Source organism: Peromyscus eremicus, chromosome 5 (assembly GCF_949786415.1).
Source record: "Peromyscus eremicus chromosome 5, PerEre_H2_v1, whole genome shotgun sequence".
In the NCBI taxonomy this organism is placed as follows: domain Eukaryota; kingdom Metazoa; phylum Chordata; class Mammalia; order Rodentia; family Cricetidae; genus Peromyscus; species Peromyscus eremicus.
This window is the reverse complement of record NC_081420.1, coordinates 32,007,032-32,028,503: the sequence shown is the minus strand read 5'-3', so window position 1 is coordinate 32,028,503 and position 21,472 is coordinate 32,007,032. Positions and strand designations below refer to the sequence as shown.

The 21,472-nt window shown below is 40.1% G+C and overlaps 1 protein-coding gene across 3 annotated transcripts in view; it reads right to left on the bottom strand.

The window, feature by feature from the left end:
• Window positions 1-21,472, bottom strand: part of Exoc2 (exocyst complex component 2) — a 137,722-nt gene that overhangs the window by 91,577 nt on the left and 24,673 nt on the right. For all 3 annotated transcript variants that reach the window (XR_009379308.1, XM_059263224.1, XM_059263225.1), the window contains exons 6-10: window positions 16,446-16,526; window positions 9,911-10,056; window positions 9,702-9,783; window positions 8,841-8,943; window positions 4,063-4,181 (exon numbers count right to left, since the gene is read on the bottom strand). Coding sequence is in view for 2 of the 3 variants with exons in the window: in XM_059263224.1 (XP_059119207.1) it covers window positions 4,063-4,181; window positions 8,841-8,943; window positions 9,702-9,783; window positions 9,911-10,056; window positions 16,446-16,526 (531 nt within the window). In the remaining variant the exon portion in view is untranslated. The remainder of the gene's footprint in view (window positions 1-4,062; window positions 4,182-8,840; window positions 8,944-9,701; window positions 9,784-9,910; window positions 10,057-16,445; window positions 16,527-21,472) is intronic.

The following is a 21,472-nucleotide window of genomic DNA, read 5'->3' as shown; positions in this document are numbered from 1 at the left end:
TGTGACCTACTTCAAATAATACAGAATGAGGAAGAGGGAAGTAGCAGGTAAAGGATTAGCTATATGTTAACAACTAATTAAACTAAGGTAGGTATACGAGAAAGTGTGTGTGTGTGTGTGTGTGTGTGTGTGTGTGTATACATACATATAGGGGGTCAGTACATGTGTATGCGTGTCTGTGTATGTATGTGAATATATATATATATATATATATATATATATATATATATATATATATATTCACGCACATATACACATATGGGGGGTCAGTGTGTGAGAGTGTGTGTGTATGTGTGTGTGTGTGTGTGTGTGTGTGTGTATCTTGCTTTCAAATATGCTTGGTGGTTAGGAGTATATGTAAGGTCCTGAATTTAGTTCCCAGCACTGTGTGTGTGCATGTGCATGCATGTGATTTTCTAAAATAAAATAATAAAAACTGCTTCTTCAAAAGATCACATCAATCTTTTAATTAACTGTTGTATGTTAAAATTATTTACAGTCAGCACTATTTGGACTTGGGGTTATTAATAACAAAAAACAATAAAAAGAAGTCATAAAGTTGAGAGGGAGATGGGTTGGGGCACTAGGGGAAATTGGTGGAAGATAACGTTGGATGGATATGGTCAATATACATTATATAAATGTTAGGAACTTTCAGAGAATAAAAATTATTTCTTAAAAATTATTTAAATAATTCATATTAGTATTTACTGGCAACAAAGGTATATTTAAGCATATTCAAAATGCTAAAGGAAAAATTAATTTCAACAATAGTTTTCATTTAAATTTGCCTAATGAGTTTAGGAAATTACATGGTAATGCCATGAAGTCTGCAGAGGAGGTTCACAGAGCTGTAAGGTGCCATCTTTTACTTTCAATTAAGAAAAAACAATTATGAAATGAACTAGGTAAAGCTTGTAACTAACATTCTCTCAATTAATGAGGAAGTTCTACACACATTTTCAGGAAAAAAGCTAGAGGGATCTGATTATATGCAAGCTTTTTCACTTTTTCTCTGAAATGGTGATTTTCAGTACATAAATACAAATGTATATAGCAATACATAACATTAAGACAATAGGAAAGGGGCTAGGCATGCAGTTAGGAGACAGAGCACTTGCCTAACACACACAAGTGTCACGCTTCCACCCCTAGCACAGAGGAAAAACAAGATTGAGATCTTTCAGCGATAGAATATTGGTGATCAGCTCTCTCAGGCAGAGGTGGCATGAGACTTTCAGAGACGTTGTTTTCAAACAAGTCTACAGAAATATCCCAGAGATTCATATACATTCCTACTAAATTCTCTCCTCAGACTGTTTCTAAGAAGGCTAGGTAAGAAAATCCATTGTCAGAACACACTCTGTGCAGCCAGCAAACAGTGACAGTGTTGAGCACCATTATCATGGCTCCAGAAACCTTTCTTGTCCTCCTGCCTCCAGGCTAGGTACTCCTGCAATAGGATTTCACAAAAGGCTCTCTGCACTTCCCAATCTTTTCACAATTACAACCAAACATGTACTTACAGCATTTGAAAATATTACATGTTCCACAGACCCAAAGCTCCAGCAGGTCTGCTCTCTACTGTCTTGTGCCTCTAGCAGGACATCCAGAACATTGATGATGCAGCCTGGCTGCATGTGACCTGTACACTGTACTCTGTAGTCAGAAAATTAGCAGGCACATCCAAATCTCTAATCTGTAGGTTGCCTGAGCCACATGATAGCCATGAATGTAGCTATCACATAACCATACATTTACGTAAGACTGGATTTTTTGGTTGTTTTGTTCGTCTGCCTGTTGGATGGATTTGTTTGTTTTGCTTTTTTAACTCTCAAGGTTGAGAACTTGAACTTTGTAGACCACAATTTTCTGTCAAAATGACAAAAGGCTGGACATGCCCATGAGTACTAGTAAATGACAGATGTTAAAACCACTCTGGGATTCTGATGGTAAGTCAATGGAATACAGTAAACTAAAAGATGACTGGCTGACTGCACTCTTAAGATTTCCAAAAACTGTCCATATCATATGCTTTCATCTTCCCTTGCAACAACAACAACAACAAAAAATAATGACAACTGAGGTTGTGATATCAGTTTAAAATACATGGGGTTTCCAAAGTATCAAACACAGAAACAGAATTGGAACTGAAAGTTACATAAACCTATGACAGCACATTAATGACAAATGTATTAGAAATGAAGGCCACCTCTCCATGATGTCATAATGCTGGCCTCATGTTGTTTGTTTCCCCATATTCCTGGGACTATTCCCTTCCCAGGTATCTAAGGCACAGAAGCTACACTTCCCAAGGACACCAGCAGCAAGCAACTCAGTGTCCAAGCCATGAAGCTCTTTGTTCCTCTATATCCTTGGTTTTTCAAACTCTGCTGCCATGCTGTCCCTATGGCTACTTCACTGTGGCTGTTCCAGGCTTCTCTTCTTCTCCTAGCCATTTACTGAGGATTTTGTCTTTGGTTTTCTTTCTTTTTCCATCATCATGAATAAATGCATGAATTTCAAGGGACCATCTGGGTACAAACTACCTCCAAGCCTCTGAATCTTTACCCCAACTACCTCTTAGATAGATCTATCTTCTTCATGACAGACTATCCAAACTCACCTGTCAAATTCAAGCTGGGGGGAGCACTAAGTTCCCTAGTTCTCAACAGCACCACCATGCTAATAACTATTTCAGGCAGATGGAGACTTCTAGGAGGTACTATTCCTCCATCTCTTCCTCCTGTTCTTACTTCCGGCCCAGGTCGTATCCATTCTAGTTCCTGAAGAGCCCTGACTCCACACTCGTAGTTCACATTCCTCACCCTAGGCTAGGTCAGCGGCTGGCACCTGTCTGCCAATCTCACCAACCTTGATATAGAATTACTCCTTCTTGTCCATTCTTCACACGGAAGCCAAAGATCAGGTGTTTCCCTGCTTGTGGTCATTCCATGCCCCCCTCGCTGCTCTCTGGACAATCTCCACACTCCTCCAGGCAGCTAACAAACTCTATTACTTGAGCTTCTTAACTGTAGCCTGAACTCTTGTAGCTTTTAGCAGGGCTCAGTTACAGCCACAGAGACGCAAGGCTGTCTCTGCTCCCTTATGTTCTTCCTAGAATAGATAGTTTTTCATCCAACTCAGACCTTTCTTCTTCCTTCCTTCACTGACCCTCAAAGCCTGGATCAGAATTTGCTCTTGTATGCTGCCATGCCACTCAGAATTTCTCTTGTCTTAGGAGATGACAGATTCTACAGCATTCCACCTAGCCAGTTACCTCTGACTCCCTCAGCAGAACCTTGTGGCTGTACCGACAACTAACAGGATCTGAAGCACAGCCAGCAACATGTATTTGCTGAATGACAGAATTATACAAAGAAACATCAACAAGCCTGCACACAAACACAGCTTTAATTTCTTTCGTTAAACTTACCTCAGAGTCCTGGGCAGTGGTTCCTTTCTCAAGCTAGAGGTTTCTCGGCAGCTACTTCCAGTTCTTAGCTAATATAGAGCCTCTGCAAGCTATCTTCACAAACCAACTGTCTGAAATAATCTTCTCAGTTACCTTCCTTCAAAATCTTTGTTGTTTTTCTTTTTATCACTTGTCTCAGCATTTTAATGCCTAGCTGCATGCTTAGTACATTGCCCTTCCTCTGCGGTGACTCCAGGAGGCAAGGCATGCTTCTCTTTCACTCACCACTGTCTACCTAGCTGGCACTTGGTATCCACCTGATCCACAAGTGACTCCGGATATGTCTGATGAAGAGGGGAACTTATCAAAGACTAACACAGTTTCTACAGCATCATTCCACCCCTTGTAAAATGTAACTCTCCCATAAAATAAAATGAAGTTTTGTCAATATTGCTAGACAACCAAAAATACAGATTTATTAGGAGTGCTCTCCCCTACTTTTGGCATCCACTGTTAGGTGTAGTGCTGAACAGTGGGGCAGAGGGCCAACAACAACAAAGACAGCTACCAATCTCCAGAAAATCTGCTCTCCATTTCATTAACTACTAAGCATTAACAAGCAAGTACGTGGGAAGAGAATCCCTTGCCTTTTAGGCTCTTCATGTGGCCTTCTTTGCAGTCTTGCATGAGTTTGAGGGTCCATTTGTGCTGCGCTCCAATACACTGCCAAGCAGGGTCACCAGGGGCATGGAGGTCAGAGAGATACCTGAAAAAGCAAAGTGCAAGGCCCCTCCTGTTATGACAGCAAAAGCAAAGGTTGGTGTTGTAACATCACTACCATTTTTGAAAGAAAAGCTAAAACCTAACAAACTATTAAAGCACTTGCCAATATTTGTCTTCAATACTTGGTTCATAATGAAATATATTAAACTGTTTTCATTCGATAGAAAACGATAAAGTTGTAGGGTTTTTCTTTTTTTAATTTCATGTGTATCATGTTTTGCCTATGTTACGTATGTGTACCATGTGAGTTACTGGTGCCTATGGAGGTTCGAAGATGGCCCTGGGGTCCCAGGAACTGCAGTTATAGGCAGTTGTGAACTTCCATGTGGTTACTGGAAATTAAACCCAGGTCCTCGAGAAGAGCAGCCAGTGCTCTTAACAACTGAGCCATCTCAGCAAACCCAGCTGTAGGTTTTTAAATGATCTCTTTGCCTGGGAGTCAACAAGAAAGACAAAAACAACTTGACAATGGCCAAAACTTGTAAGGATTTGGTGAGAACACTTCTTTATATTTAAACTTACTTTCACTTTCTTATTTAAAGAAAAACAAAAGGTGTAGGTAGAGGGAGAAGAAGGGAGGGAGAGAGACAGATGGAGAGAGTGGCGGAGGAAGAAACCAGCTGACCATTAGTGGTCAGAAGCAATTATACTTGCATTTATCAATCATACCAGATCCACTGGCTATCCCTTCCATTCTCCTCCACTCCTACAAACACAGAAGTGGTATACACCACATTACATGACCATTACTCATGACCCCGCAATCCAAAGCGGTTCAATCTAAACTTGGGGTAGGGTGGGTTTTTTGTTTTTGTTTTCTGTCTGAGGAAGAGGGAAAAACTAACTTTACATTTGAATTACTTCTCTCAAGTGTTTCTATCACTTGAGAGTCATTTCATTTAACCTAGCTGGGAGCCAGCAGAGGGCACTGAGTGAAAATTGTTCCCCCTCTCTGGTATGAAATACGGCCACTGGATGGCAATGTGACACTGTTCTTCAATGACTTAAGTTAGAGGTCACTGCAATTTGAGGTCTCTTTGACAACATGCACTTACCTCCAGGGTGTAAACTAATTCACAACTGAGGAATTATTTCTCAATAAAATGTAGTGCAGATGGACACTTTCTTAACTTTCAAAGGTTCTTAAAATATTTAAAGTTTTCTTTGTGCAAGAAATACCCACATCCATGTAGAAAATTTAAATATACTTCAACTGAAATGTTTCTGTCAAACATAACTTGTTTGGCCCTAGCCTTTACATAATACACACATGTACCAACTCCAGAAGCATGTTCAAATGAACTTACGGCCCTAAAATAGTTTTTAACCCTTAGCTTCTTTTGTCTTGAGGTTAAAAATTTGTGGTCCATGATAAACGTTCATTGATGGTTACAAGCTGTGACCTTAGCTGAGTCCTAATCACTGTGGGGCACACCCACATTTCTTCAGTAGTGGGCACTCATTACTCAGACATCTCAATTAGCAGCTAATTAGAGGAGAAACAAATCCATTTTGTAATAAGTTCACAACAAACAAGATGTTGAGCAGAAACCTGGCATGCATTTAGAAGTGCCCCACACCAACCCTGACCCTCAGGAGCTAATGGCTCAGATGCCTGACTCCCCAAGAGCAGCAACTCAGCCTGCAAAGCACTACAATGGCTGTCTGCTCTCCCTGCAACTGTCCAGGGGCTGCAAACAGCTATGTCTATATGCTGAGAAGGAGGACGCCAACTTAAAGGAAGTATTTACTCATATAAAGAAGGCACCTATGAGCCTTCCTCATTTGTGAGAACACAATCCTCAGAAGGAAACCACATTCCAACAAATTACATTTATCTTAGTATGAAGAATTCAATCCAAACAAGCTCCTCAAATCCAATCTGATTTTTCCTCTCCCACAGAGCTTTCTCTTTTATTATCTGGGATATAAATGCAGCAAATAGTAGCCTGTGTCTTTCCTTCCCTAAGAAACATGTTCTGTCCTTTTCTGCTGAGAATAACTGTTGCAACAATCTCCCTACATGGCTGCTTTGCATCTGGATACTGCAGAGCACCTAGCCTGTCACTCACCCCTCCAGTTCGCTGTCCACAACCAAGTACAGCAATGTTCTCTGACAGAAGCTGCTTCCTTTCGCTGTGAAGTTACTGGCTAAGAATGAGGGCAGTGCAGCACTCGGGCCCTTTTACAGCAGCCCAGCAAACTTGCTTTGTAACTTCTAAAACTGTAAATCTCTTTAACATATACACGACAGCCCTGAAATTTTTAATAATCCTCTATCATCTTACATGAAAAAACATTTTATGAAGTTATTGTCTCAAAATTTCTAGAGAATGTTTCAGTTAGAAAGTGTGATGTTTTGTTCTAGACTTCAGTAAATTTCTTTTTAATACCAAGCTTAAAACCAGCAGTTTCATTACAAAGATCTTTGTTTAGATGGTGCAGGCTATTGATTTTTCTTTTTAAATGACATATAAGAGAACATTTTTGGAAAAGGCTTTCTAGAAGGATAGGGAGGGAAAGAATCGTAATTCTGATAAGCACAGATTAATAGTTTCAGAATTTAAAGGGGAACATTTTCAATGAGAATGGGCTCAATCCTCAGGAAAACAAAACAAAGGAGACCCAAAAGCATTTTCAGCCATCCTCTCTGCTGAGGGAGTAGGGCCACACTGCCATAGAGAGAAGAGAGGTGAGCTCTGCTCTTTACTAAACTACAGAGAAGAGGGTGTCTTCAATTATGCCTGGGGAGAGCCAGGCAGCACAGCAGTGTGCATGGCAGAGACCATCTGACACGCACAGCTGTGCCCAGGCTGTCCGGCTCTACTTGGTGCTCACAGGACCTATCACCATAGACAGAAAAGTCACACAGACTTGACCTGGGGAGAGCCAGGCAGCACAGCAGTGTGCATGGCAGAGACCATCTGACACGCACAGCTGTGCCCAGGCTGTCCGGCTCTACTTGGTGCTCACAGGACCTATCACCATAGACAGAAAAGTCACACAGACTTGACCTGGATCTGATCTTATTTTCCTGTTCATTAATGGCTAGAAATGTACATTTTAAAATTAATCATCAGGTTTCTCAGTGCCTTCTCAATTTTGGACCCAGGAGTTTAGCGTACCGCTGCAAGCAAATTTAGCTTGCTCACATGTGACAAGGGAGCTAACCTTCTAAGGCACAACGAAGCTTCCCTCAGACACTTGGCAAACTCACTCCAGGTTTATTCCCACTTTAAATCTGCAATTCTGCAAGTCAGGAAAGTTCCTCGTATATGCATTTCCTCAGAAAGGCAGCTGAAGAAAGGCAAGGGGGGTTCTGACACCAGAAAAGCAGGTGTCCTGGCTGTGTCTGCTGGACAAGCTCGGGTTCCTCAGCCTACTTGGGCCCTTTGGCCAGAAAGGAAACACAGTGAGTACCCAGCCCAGTGTGGGCACAGGGCCTGCATTTCCCAGAAGCAGCAATCAATTTCAGTGCTCTCTGGTTCCACTGCTAAATCCTCTGTCCTACATCTGCTCTCACCATTCCCATCACCAGAAGACAGTTAAGTGCAAGTCCTTAGTCCCTCCCAACAGTGTTCAGGCCAGGCCATCTTCAGAAAATACTACAGACAGTATTTTCAATGGCCACAAGATGACCACAGGCAAATACACACATATATGTATGTATTATATTTCATTTTCAAGCTACTGAATTTTTAATAATTTTTATTAATTAAAGAAGTCATTGAACTTGGAAAATAATGGCTTATTCTGAAAACAGACCACACTTAAGATAGCCCGCAGAAAATAGGTCAGCATTTTTAAATCTCAGATACAAAAATCTTATGGTTTATGTTTCATCTCCAAGTGCAGGTATAAGCTATGTACAGATACAACTTACTGCCGGCTCCTAACGTGCCAGGTTTGAGCTAACTCCTTAAGGAAATCAACTTCTCGCCAACCCTGAGACTCAGCTCTGCTGCCTGCTGTGTTCACTTTGCAGATGAAGAAACTCAAGTGCAGGACTCCTGTGAGCTGCCCAGAATGAAAGGCTCATTCCTACAAACAAGCTCCGACTCCTCAGCTGCTCTATCACCCTGGGAGGTCCATCTCTTCTAATTGTGCTCGTTATTTTTACAGTATTCCCAACGGAATATTCCCACAACTACTTTTCTCAATGATCACTACAGGCTTATAAACTGACATACATTCAAAGGAAAACCTTCCATATCCTTTGCTACCGTCAAGCATGGCACATTCCTGATCTATAATTTCCCACCTAGCAGTACTCTGCACTAAACCAAAGTGGAGCACCTACCTTATGGAGCATGGCATTTGCAGGGTACAGCACCCAGTCCACCTGGGAGTCAGATGGTCACCATTACTCAGCAGGAGGAACAGGTGAATGAGCAATGAGATTGCTTTCCCACTGACATAAATGGCAGGTCATCTTTCCTTCAGAGAGGGAGTTCCCCATAACTGCTCCCAATTTATCCATATTGAAGGAATATTCATGTTCTATACCAGATACCTCCAAATTTCTATTGTCTTCCCTCTCACCATTTCATCAGTCTCCTGATTGCCCCAGAAAAGCTTTGCAGGCTTCACAATATATCCCATAAATATATTCAATATGTCACAATTCTTGCAAAAGTTTTACCTTATGTAACGCTTTTGGTCATGTAAAGTTGATGGAGTCTCGAGCAATTTCTTTAGAAGTAATTCTCTTAGATCTTCAATTCCTGCTTCTACTTCAGCATAATCTATTTTTAAAAGATGCAAGATTTACAGAACTGAACTTAAAATCAAATTTCAGAAAGCAGAATACTGGTTGCTTTTTGACTAGAAAGAGACACAAGGGACCTTTGTGGAGGGGTCATAACACACCATCCCAAGTGTATGGGAGGGCATAAGCATCCATCAGAATTCAGTGACCTGTAACATGCAAGGTCTGTGCATTTCACTGCATGTAAATTTCACCACAGTAAAGAAATAAATTCTGCTTTTTGAGACCTTCTGGGTTTCATTCTTTTAAATTTAATAAGACCTATGGTATTTCTCCTAGTTAGTAAGTTTTTAACCATAAGATATTTAAGCTTTTTTTTTTTTCTGTAAACCTGGTACTCAGAGTAATTTTTTAAAGTATTGAGTTTGCTTTAGAGTAAGATTAGAACTCACAAATACACTGTTTTAGCTTGAAGAGGGAAGACTGAAATGCATGTTTCCACATCTGTAAAAGGCTTGTCGCTGCTTCTTTCTAGTATGAAAGCTTTCAATAGCACTGTGGTTAATAAACAGCAAAGAGTATCTGAGACTAACCCCCACCCACCGTAAATGCTCATTCCCACTACAGGGCAGGAAGAAAACGTGTGAGGTTATTTTGAACTAACTGTTTTACATTTTAAAGAAAGCACCACATAAACAAGGTCTAAGATGCAAGTAGCACTCTTTGTAGAATATATACTCCGCATTATTCTTACAAAAGGAGAGGAAAGGCCTTGAAGTAGCAAATACATCTTACATTTTTTGAAAACTTGCACCTCTGTTTTCCCAAAGAGTGACTTGGCTTTTTCATAATCATTAATAACCACGTCATAATCCCCCTTGAAAAGAAGAAACACACTGTGAGATCATCAGAAAAGAACAGTAAGCACATTGGTTAATATAAAATATCTTAATGCATCTTTAACATTGGCAGCATCTATAACTGTACACACACATATACTCTACCTTTTGAATATTCCGTTTAATATTGAGAGGAAGGTTGAAGAGAAATTTGAATCGCTGAAGCACATTGAGTGCATTCCTAGTGGAATCGGCCTTGTCTTTTCGACCTAACACTTCCTGAAATAATGTGTCAGCAGTATTACTTGCTCCTGTTTTCAAAAGAGAAAAAGGCACACACGTGACACTGACCAGAATTTGAACACTAAATACAAATGTTCAATTGCTACTGTATCTTTACACTGGAATTCAGTAGACTTTTTAAAAAACTACCTACATAGAGATCGTTCATAGCTGGCTAAAATAAAGTTTGTTTTTTTAAGTCCTTTCATATGTTAAGAATGCTATCTAATTAAAAGCAACAACATTTACTAAGCCCAAGTAATTTTCTCCAATGTAAATCTGTATTTATTTTAATTACTCTTCTAAATTTTGAAACAATTGTGGGGGCTTGGGCTATTTCATTATTTTGAACAATGAGGAACACACACACACACACACACACACACACACACACACACACACATACAGTTAAGTTCTATTAATTATGTATCAAACTATCAGGTAATAAATCAGATACAGGAAACAGTTTTCAGAAAAAATTTTCAAAAAAGTCATTACAGCTAACCTTACTTCTTGACAGAACTATTATCCCTCTATGTTGCAGGCATAGAGAATTACATAAACCTAAATGACAAAACCTTAACACAGCATCATTACTGTTTCTTAAATCAGCTGAATCTTATAAAATCGGGTACAAACAGGACATTTCATAGGATTCTTTCTTTTAAAAAGTACAAATTATATGTATCACTTTAATGAATGCTGTTTTTCTAGGGCAAAATATGCTATAAACAAAAATAGTTTAAATTTTGCAACATGTGAATTATTTTTAATTAGCGACGAGGAAAAGAGGGGGAGAGAGAGAGAGAGAGAGAGAAAGAGAGAGAGAGAGAAAGAGAGAGAGAGAGAGGGAGGACAAACTGCTTTCAGCTGTCTGACCTGCTTGTAAAAAGTCTCTACATTATCTGGTCTAGTGACTATACTTTAAGCAAAGATGAAAAACTCACCTCGTCTCACTGGGTGGCTTGCACACCATAGCCACACTGTGGGTGGCCTGATCCTGTTAAAAGTCGTCTTTGTAACATGATTGTTTTATCTAAATAATGTTTAAATTCTGTTGAAATTTTAAAGGTCTGATATAAAAACTTCGTTTGGTCAAGAGAGCTGTTTTTCCCACATGCTATTTAATGTGGATACTAAACCGCTATTGTGGGATGAGAAATACATTTGCTTCTTGCCACCAAGCCACGGAATGAAGGCTTGAGTATTTGAAATCTGATTAGAATTTAAAAACGTTCTTCAAAAAAAACTCTTAAAACATTTGCTTATCATTTTAAAAATATAAACTTCATGAGTTTAAGCTTTGTAACTGGATGAGCACATGGAACAGAATCTTTTTAAAAGGCTACTTATTTATATATGAAGTTTGGGTCTTACACCAGCAAATCCCTTTTTCTATGCAAAGAAAGAATTCAAAGCAAACAGCCTAAGTTCAAAATTGAATTATTCTCAACATTTTAAAGTAACAAGAAATTTCCAGCTTATAATTTTAACTCCAAAAATATGAAAACAAGAACTGGTGGAAAACATACTATTAAAATATATACATTTTCTAGAGATAATTTTGTAGGAAGAAATTATAAACTATGAAAACAATTTATGCCAAAATTTGTGAACTGAAAATTTGAACTTATACAAGGTTGAAAATTATATAGACAACTTTTGTCAAAAAATTATGATACTGTTGTGATTTTTACTGCATTCACAATAAAAATATAGTTCATAATTCTGACAACTGGGAGAGACAGTAAATGATAAAATATATGAGAGTAATGAAATCAAGATCTACACAGCAGATACAATCACCGGCAGTCACAAAATGCTCTAAGTATCTTTCCTTCCCAGGACTGTAAGGGGACAAAAGCCCTGTGCAGGAGAGTGGGACTCCTTGTCACATGTGGACTAATGATGCAGACAAAGACATCCATCAGCTGGGTGTCCAAACACTCATCTGACAGAAATCCTCCACATATGCTAACCCACACACACCTTGCTCCACCTTCACGCCAAGAACCCTCAAGTTTAAGGCAACTGATAGGTGTTTGGATGTCCAGCAAGTGAGCGCAGAACAAATGTATCTGGGTTGGACGGCCATGCCTTTGCCCTCAGGTGCGAACAGACCCTGGTGCTGGGTCTCAAACACCCTTCCTCCTTATCAGAGAATGGCCTCCCCGCAGTTGATCTGGACAATGAGTATCACTGTGTCACAGTTACACATGGGTCCCAGGAACTAACTAACAGCAACCCACTACAGCGGCTGGGCTCACAGAGCAGTAAAACATGCCCTAGTGTATCAAGGGAAGAAGCTGCTGTCATACTACACACTGGTCCATTACACTCATACCTGCCTCTTACAGCCACCTAGAAAATCTAGTTTTGTCATTCAAAGGGTGTGTTATAATTTCAGGCATGTTTATTTAAAGTAGACATTATGCTGTCTCCTATTTCAAAGTGACCACACTGGTCCCTTTCTTTGTACTGACAACTTGAGATGTGAGATCACAAGTGGTGTGTGTGTGTGTGTGTGTGTGTGTGTGTGTGTGTGTGTGCACCTCATGGGAATACAGGGGCTGGATCAACACAGGAGTTCCCAACCATCACACAGTTTGTTCCCAGGGAAAGACAAGATGTTTGAGAGTAGAAAAGCAAACGTAAAAGCAGCTGGACTCTAAAGGCCCTCAAAAATGCACAATGACATTTGGCAAAGGCAAGGCTCCCCAAAGACCAAACCTATTTTGAGTGCCTCTGTTTCAACAGGCACCAAGATGACTAGCTAGCTGCTCTCTGTAACTGAGTGCTAGAACAGAATGCCGGAGATGGTGTGCACTGCTTACTCACAGCCATGCCACACCCTGGGGCCTTACAGATCCACATCATGTGCACACACACAGAAGGTCTCACCAGGAATGAGAGAGCTGAAGCTGATAGCTCTCATGAACCAATTTGTTTCAATACAAGTTTGAGAAAGGCTAAAATTAGGGCTGGATCATCTTTTTCTTTTTTGAATGAAACTTCCTAAATATTTATGAGCCAATCAATTAGTAGATCTCAGTTTCTCATAGACTTGATTCTTAACAGAGAATTACTGATTCTTACTTAGAACACCTATTTAGAGTTCTAAGTCTCCAGCCTGGTCATTTTCATTTTATACATACTACTTAGATTACATCAGTCTCATTGCCTCAACTACCATCTCTAGGCTGCTGACCCCCAACTCTGTATCTCGGGATGTGTCTGTGAACTTAAGAGTAAATCTTTAGACTATCTTTACTAGACATACAATGACAGCTCACAGGCTTGCTTCACAGGGCATGCTACTCTAAAGGAAGCACACACCACTGTGCACATGCTCACACCACCAAGATAGACAATGCTTCTTCTCACTTCACAGGGGAAGCAACTGACCTACAAGTCACCTAACCTGCCCAAAACTTTTTAAAATATTTTAAATTTATTCTTTGATAATTTCATATATGTATACAATGTGATCATATACACCCACCATTACCCCCCTTTAGCCTACCCAGATCCTCCTAACACATGTTCCCCCCAACTTCATATTTTTTAAACCTATCAACTTCGTATATTTTTTATTAAACTTACTGAGTATAATTAGTGCTGCCCATATACACAAGTGTGGGGTCATCCACTGAAGCATGAAAATCCTACCAATGGCCACACCTTCACAGAAAATGACTCTCTCCTACAGCAGCCATCAACTGCGTCGATATCACCTCAGCTAAGGGTGGAACCTCATGAGCCCTCCCCAGTCCATGCTGGAACTCTGACTGGTTCATCTTGTGCAAGTCCTGTGCAGATAACCACAGCTACTATGAGTTCATGATAACATTCCATACCTTTATTTAGAAGGCAGTTTGACAACAGAACCATTTAATAAAACAAGAAAGTAAGTTTCCCAGCAGGCTTTAAGGCCTTTCCAGCCATGGGCTTCAGACCAACTTTGCAGTGTCAGGCATGAGTCTGAAAATCACAAAGAGGCTGTCACCCTATAATAGTTACTCCGCTGTTGCACTAGGGTCTATATCCAGCCTGGTGGGTCAGTTTGATTGCATGCTGGGTCCAGTTCTAGGTAAGACTGTGTTGATACACTTTCTACTCCGAAAGCATTCAAAACTCATTTGCCCTATTTAATACAAGGAAGCAGTGAAAGTCAGGAAGACATTCAGTGATCAATTCTCAGGAATCCCAGTCTCAGGTTACACATAAACTGAAAAGAGTTGTTTCCTCTCCTCTCTCCTTGTGTCCTAAACCAGCTCCCCTTTCCTTGATTTGAGGACAGAAATGTAAATGTCTCACAAACCATTTTCCCTTTTTTATTGCAATGATCCAATACTGCCATCTTTATTTCTGCCCTGCCATGGGCTCCTAGTCTATTTCATCTGTTGAGCTCACTATGACTGCTGCCCTTTATCTGGTCTCCTTTTGAATGTACAGTGGTACCATCTAGGCTACTCTCCTCAACACTCCATCATATAGCTTCCTCACTGCACTCCTTTAGGGGCTCACCATCTTCAAGACGATTTTTACACTAAGGAGAACTTTGGTGGGCACAGCAGGCATCTCGATCACTCCTGACTCAGCCTATCCCCTTTCTAGAACCACTGCCTCCCTTTCACACTGGTGACCAATCAGGACACACACGTGTATCCACTTATTTCACTGCGGACCTATTCCTCTCTGCTTAACTATCTGGCTGCATCCTACTTCTCTTTCAGGGTGCATGTGATGATTTTCATATTCTCCACTTTGAGGCAAGGGGAAAACAGGCACTATGCTGGGGATGGAACCCAGAGCCTCACTTGTGCGAGGCAAGTGCTATACTACTGAGACACTCCAACCCAGATTCCTTACATTTCAGTTAGGTGCTCTTTGTGTGAGTTCCAGATATACTCCCGGATTATCACCAGTAAAACATGTATTGATGCTGATGCTTACATGCCTATAGTTTCCAAGCAGTGACACACACTTAGACACAAGGCACAGGCTCTATCTTTACATTCCTGTGATATATACTAATGAGGGCTCATTAAATGCTTACAGAGCCAAGGACTAAAGCTCAGGATTTGAGCCAATGACAAGTATTCTTTCTACCCAAAGAAGCACAGCACAGTATAGGAAGGCCTTCTGAGGCACCATGGCAACAGATACACAGGATGAAACACGGCAAAGTGATTTTTAGGCATCAGTAGGAGTAACTGTGTCAGTGACTGTGCTATACTATCACCTTTTAAAGTTACTCAGGGAATCTCACTCTTTTGTACAAACGCTGTAGCATGATGACAACTGCAATGATACAAAGAACACCCTTTGAGAGGAAACACCTCCAAACCTTGAACGGATCTAGCAGCACTGACACAGAAAAGGCTTTGGTAAATATTTGTTTGGGTAAAATTCAGAACATATTCATTTTAACAAAGGCTGTGACTTGTCTCAGAAGCAAAAGCACAGCAAACCCCAAGGCAAGCAATAGACACAGGAGTGATACACAAAGGGAAAGGTTTGAAGTCCTGTTTAATCCACAAACCTAGAAAGAAATGTCCAAGTATTCCAATTCCAACACCAAGGAAAGCCTACACCAAAGCTAACATTCTTTCTACAAAATACTTTCTTACTGACATCACAGGTCTATGAAGAGATGGTTACATAAGGGCCCAGAATGTTCTACTCAAGGGACTAAACCAAACTATAAATACAAAATTAACTTTGTATCATAATCCTGCATTTAAAAATCTCTAAACATCTATGTGAGGTTGCCTGGGTTTTCTTGTCCCTTCTTTATAAAAATCATATACTCAAGGAGATTCTTATGGACATCATTGCTTCAGATTGCACATGGACTACATGTGTGATACATTTAAAACACTTCTATTACAACAAGAATTAATCCACCTGATGAGTTTCTTCTAAGTTATTAGGGCAAGCAGCTTGGAATGTCAGAAAAGGAACAAAAGGGAAAATGGAGGGAACAGCAAACGTGGGGTCTGCTGGGCCTACAACTTCTACAACATGTTCCAGAGTATAACCTTGTGGGAAAACTCAAAGTGTAAGGAAATGGGCAGCTGTGGTACAGGAGCTTGGTACAGGAGCTGAGGCTCTGCACTGCGCACTGGCACGTCCCACGATGGGGACTCAGTGTCTGCTCAGTGGTAACCCTAGCTGCTGTCTCAGTGCCCCTGTCTCAGGGGAGCAAATGACAATTCTTGAGAAATATAACCAGATTACAGTAAAACGCAAACAGATTTATTTCACTCTTTCCACTGACCTTCAGGTTCCTTAAGTCCTTATTGAGAAGTGAATGCTAAAACACAACTCCCAACTTTGCTGGGAAATGCCTCAGAACGGCTCTAGAGTTTGCTATCAACGCCATTAACAGTCCTGGGTAGCAGAGCAAACTTACTGTTGAGGACATTCTCCAATTTCTGTGTCATGGATCCTTCCACTTTCTCTGTTCCATCTGCTTCTAGTTTTTGATGGATAGCTAGGAAGAAACAAACAAATCTAGTTCAAATGTGGGCTACTTTAATGGACAGAAAGATAATTCATCAAAATAACATTTTGAAGCCATTTTTACAAATTATTCTATTATTTTCACCACTCAAGAGGAACATATATATGCAATATTCTAGAATGGACAAACAAACACAGATGACACCATTTACATGGTTCACAGCTTAACATTATTCAAGCAGTACATAACACACACTCATCTGGTCTTCAAGACACAGTGAAAGAGAAGAGGAAAAGGAAAAGTGGGATTTCAGGCCTTTAGCCTGATCTTCAAATGTGGCCACAGGAAAAGAGTCTTATTTCTCAGCTTTACTTTGTAAAATAGAAGGACTACCATTTGGACTCTACCAACCTCAAAAAATTTAATTTTGGGTCTAGACTATAACATGGAGAATATATAGTACTCCTCTTATATTCACAGTAATTCCTGGAAGTTCCAAGAAAACATTTCACAACACATCAATGCACCAACTCTGGACAGATAAGAGTGTGTTGTTACATTCCTTGACTCTGATAAAGAATATTGGGGAATGAGTCACTTAGTAATATATGTTTAAAGCTGCTACCTAGTGAAAAGGGAAGGTTTAAAACAGTTCTCAGGCTTCTTTGGGTAAGGGATTTCGACTATAATTTCAGATTTTAAAACTGTGACCTCTGAAGCCAGCACAGCAACATTAGATAACCTGTGACTGTGCACTAAACACTGCACTCTGAGGCGCATGGGTCACCCACTGACAGTGATGCACATCCTAGTATTTCTATTGAAAGGATGAGAAACTGTGGCTCCACACAATTAACATGTTTGAAAAGGTCACAGAGCAAACTTGGGATGTGAACTCAGGCAGCCTGGTACCAGGCCTTAAAACCTCATCCCATGCTGCCCACAGCGCAGATCAGTAACTCACGCTACCTAGGCTTCTGTTTTTATGTCTGTAAAATGACACCAGTAAACTTACTGTGCCTTAGGGAACTGTATTCACTTGTAATAAATAAGTTTCTCCTCAAAACAGTGGCAGAAGCAGCCTAGATTTCTACATTTCCACACAATTTGCTCAAGTGCAAACCCAAATCCAAGATGCTTCACTCTGTGGTCTTTCAGAACTAATATAGTGAAATAAACATCACTCTTAAATATTAGGTACTCACTAACATTCCAATGGTGAGTCTGTTACAGATTCTGCTTGATTACCTAGGCACAGGTGCCAGATTTACACTACACAAACAATCAAACAAGCCTGCTTCATGCAAATGTGGATGTGTTTATTTCTTTTATGAGATCTATATAACTCATTTTGACCTACTGGTCTTTTAAAAAACTCAAGAGTTAAATCCAGTGTTCAAATGCTTATAAATATGTTCTCAACCCCAGAGAACATTTATTTTTCTGCTCCTTATAATTAGTTTTTAATCCTAATTTTGTCCTTAATACTACATTTTCCTGTAATGCTACCTCAGTTTTGTTTTAAATTCTAAAACAGACTGCTCCTGTATTGAACTGAACAAACACATTCATAAAAAGAAAAACAAATACATGGAGGAGGAACAGTCACTACATATTTTTAATCGTCTTCACTGATTTGAAATAAAGAAAAAGTGATTTCTTTATTGTCTCAAACTTAAATTATATGGTAGAAGTGACCCAGAATATTCCTGCAGATCAAAGCTTAAACTTACATTCAACTTGTAAAGTTAAATGGAAGAGACTGTTCCTACATCTAAGCATTACAAGGTAAACTGGAAAGACTGCTCCACGGGAGTAGAGCTGCCCACACCACATTCCATGCTGCTGCAATGCTCTGACAAGGTTGGATGCAAAAGCAGAACTGATACATGTGTGGCTCACTGTGCAGGACCACGCGTGGCCTGTCCTGAGCAGGAAGGTAGCACGTTTTAAAAACGATTGGTATTCTCTTAAGTCAAAATTAACATTAAAGGAAACTGTGCAGCCATATTTTCTGATGCTGACATAAGCCATCAGCAATCAGCAGGTCAAGATGAGGTGACCTGGTTCCCTGAGCTCAGTTTACAGCCCTTTCTGCTGATAAAGCAACTTCCTCCAGCCCATCTCTACCACAGCAGAACCACTGTCAAGCTGTCAGCCAAGCATGAGGACTAAGAGACACTGGGATCTGATAAAGGCAATCCTATTTTCCAGAAAATTAAACCAAATAACCCAGTGTCTGGTTCATTTGACCTTTTATTTTCTCTGAAAACATTTTTAAATAGAATAACTCAATAAGCAACTGGGTACATGATCACAGGTTTGTTATTGTTTCTAATTTATTAAAAACTTAAATATGTGCAGCAGTTGAACATCATAAGCTTAAATTTAGGAAACAAAAAGGTATTATAAAAGCACCAGTCAAAGAAAAATTGAGGTTCTAGGAAAGTGTCTATTATTTCACTGGAACTGTATCATCGTTTCATTTAACTTGAGTAAAACATGCACTAAGCAAAATATGAAAATGCAACTTCAATCAAAAATTCAAAATGCCTCAATGTCTGAACATGCACTTACATAGATGTCATTGTTAAATGAGTCAGTAAGAATGGAGTATGTGTGTGTCTGTGTCAGGATTGATAAGAATGCACTGCTAGGTAAGGAGATACATACATATATATCTGCTCTAGACACCATGCTTGCTGCTAGCCTTCTTTGAGACAGAACATTAAAGCCAGAGGAGAAACAATCAAACTATTTCCATAAACAACCACACAGTAAAGATGTTACAGCCCCTATCCTGTAGTCATTATCATCATCACTTTTTTTTTCCTTACAGCCATCTTAAAAGGATAGCCATGGTTAGTTCCAGGCTTATATAGCTAGGCTGTAGCCTCATCATGTTAATGTCCCAGACTCTGAAAGTTATACTTAACAACAACAAAAAAAAAAAAAAAAAAAAGGAAGGGGTGAACAAATAACTATATTGTTAATTCAAATTCATTAAAAAGCCTTTTATACATATAGTTTCTATTAGCTATCACAGAAAACTTCTGTCAGTGCTATAGTTTAGGTGTTGAATGTGAAAGGTTTGACTGTACATGGTGGTACTAGGAGGTGCTACAGGTCATTTGGGCATGCCCTTAAAGGGAATACTGTTGCTTTGGGTCCCTGCCTCTGGCTCCTTTTAGTTTTCTGTTCAGTGTGCTCTGCCATACACTCCCACCATGATGTGATGCCTCATTAGAGGACCAAAGCCACACCTACCCCCAATCCTAGGCAACTCAGAACAACACCCCTGAAACTAAGAGCCAAAATGAACCTTTTTCTTATAAGTCAATTATCACAAATATTTCATTACAGTAACAGAAATCTAACACACACAGCGGTTAAACCATATATGTTACATTTAAATTGACTACGCAACCTCTGATTCTTTCTCCTCACTAATTATATTGCAAATAAAAAATAATAAAACAATCTCAGCTGCCACATAAAGACAACAGGTAAGAATGACTCACTTGGATAACTGAGTCCTAGGACAGCATGCTGCCCACCTTTCATCAACACACACCAACAGTAGTAAATGCCAAAATCCCGGTTCTGCTTCAGGCTTCCTAGAGTTGCTACAACATGCAAGCAATGCACTGAGCTGCTTGTGTACGGATCCTGCTTTGGTCTTTTTGGATCTTGCTTTGGTCTTTTTCTGTACTGCCAAGAGTATTCATTCAATTTGGCCATAATTCTCAAAAGAAGCAAAAACACTCACAGTTTTGGTTTGCCACCGTAAAAGTGACTTCACAGATCTAAATGCACGAGCTCTAGGGACATTCAGGGAAATGGTGATGGGACGGAGGAGTGGAGCCAGAGGTGCCAAGGACCTCAGAAGGGCCTCCCACATCAATGTATGCAGCAGAAACATCTCTCAAGCTAGAGGCTCACTAGGGGCTGGCCTGAACGGCAGCCTGAGACCCTCAGGTGCATCAAGACTTCCAAAGAGTGGGAGGAAACAGCAAAGTGGAAGCCAGGAAAAGAGTTGCCTGGAACTGGAAATGCTTTTTGCAGTCTATGGTAAAGAAAGGTGATGTGAGACACAATACTTGTTAAGTTCTGACTAAAACAGTGGTGGGCATACACAGGGGCAATAAAACTAATAAATGAGAAAAAAAAATCAGGCAAAGAGAAAAAAACTTCAGACTGCACAGCTGGTTGAATCGACTGAGAAAGCAGACTTGGACTGGCTCTCAAACAGTCCACACAGTGAAAGGAAGACAATGACAAGCACCCGCCAAGGACATCTTGAAGAGGAGTGGGCTTTGGTTCATCACCCCGCCCCTTTATCTAGTCCTACAATTTCAGGACATCACGGAGCAGCGGCAGAAAATCTGCAGAGCTGTCCTCAGTCCTGCTCCCCACTCTCTTGCCTCCAGCAAGCCTTGCCTTTTACAGCCAGTTCAAGACCAACTCTACACACAGCACGGCAAGAAAAAGACAGAACAAAGGCTGAGCAGGCTGGGCACCTCCTACCAGGTGTAGAGGGACAAGACTATATCTTTGTTTAAGGCTATTTTGAGATTTGAAAGCTATGATTTATGACATCTAAAATACTGTTTTTGAGAACTGAAGACACTGGTTGTAAAATTGGCATATACTAAAAAAATCACACTCTGTTGACAGTAAAGTTAGTCAGAAACACAATTTAAAGACAAAACTGATGCAAACTACTAGTCTAAGAGCAAATATTACATATTTTAAAAGGAGGCCAAAAAAAAGGGCACCAATACAAGAACTAATGTAAAAATATAAAATGTGGTATGTATTCACTTATATGTGGATATTAGCCATTAAATAAATGATAAGCAACCTATAATCCATAGTGTAGCTGAAGTTTTCTCCAGTCCTGCCTAGCCCACGGTCAGGACAAATCTCCCTCACCCGCCAGTCCTGCACTGCTCAGACCCAACTAAGTAAATACA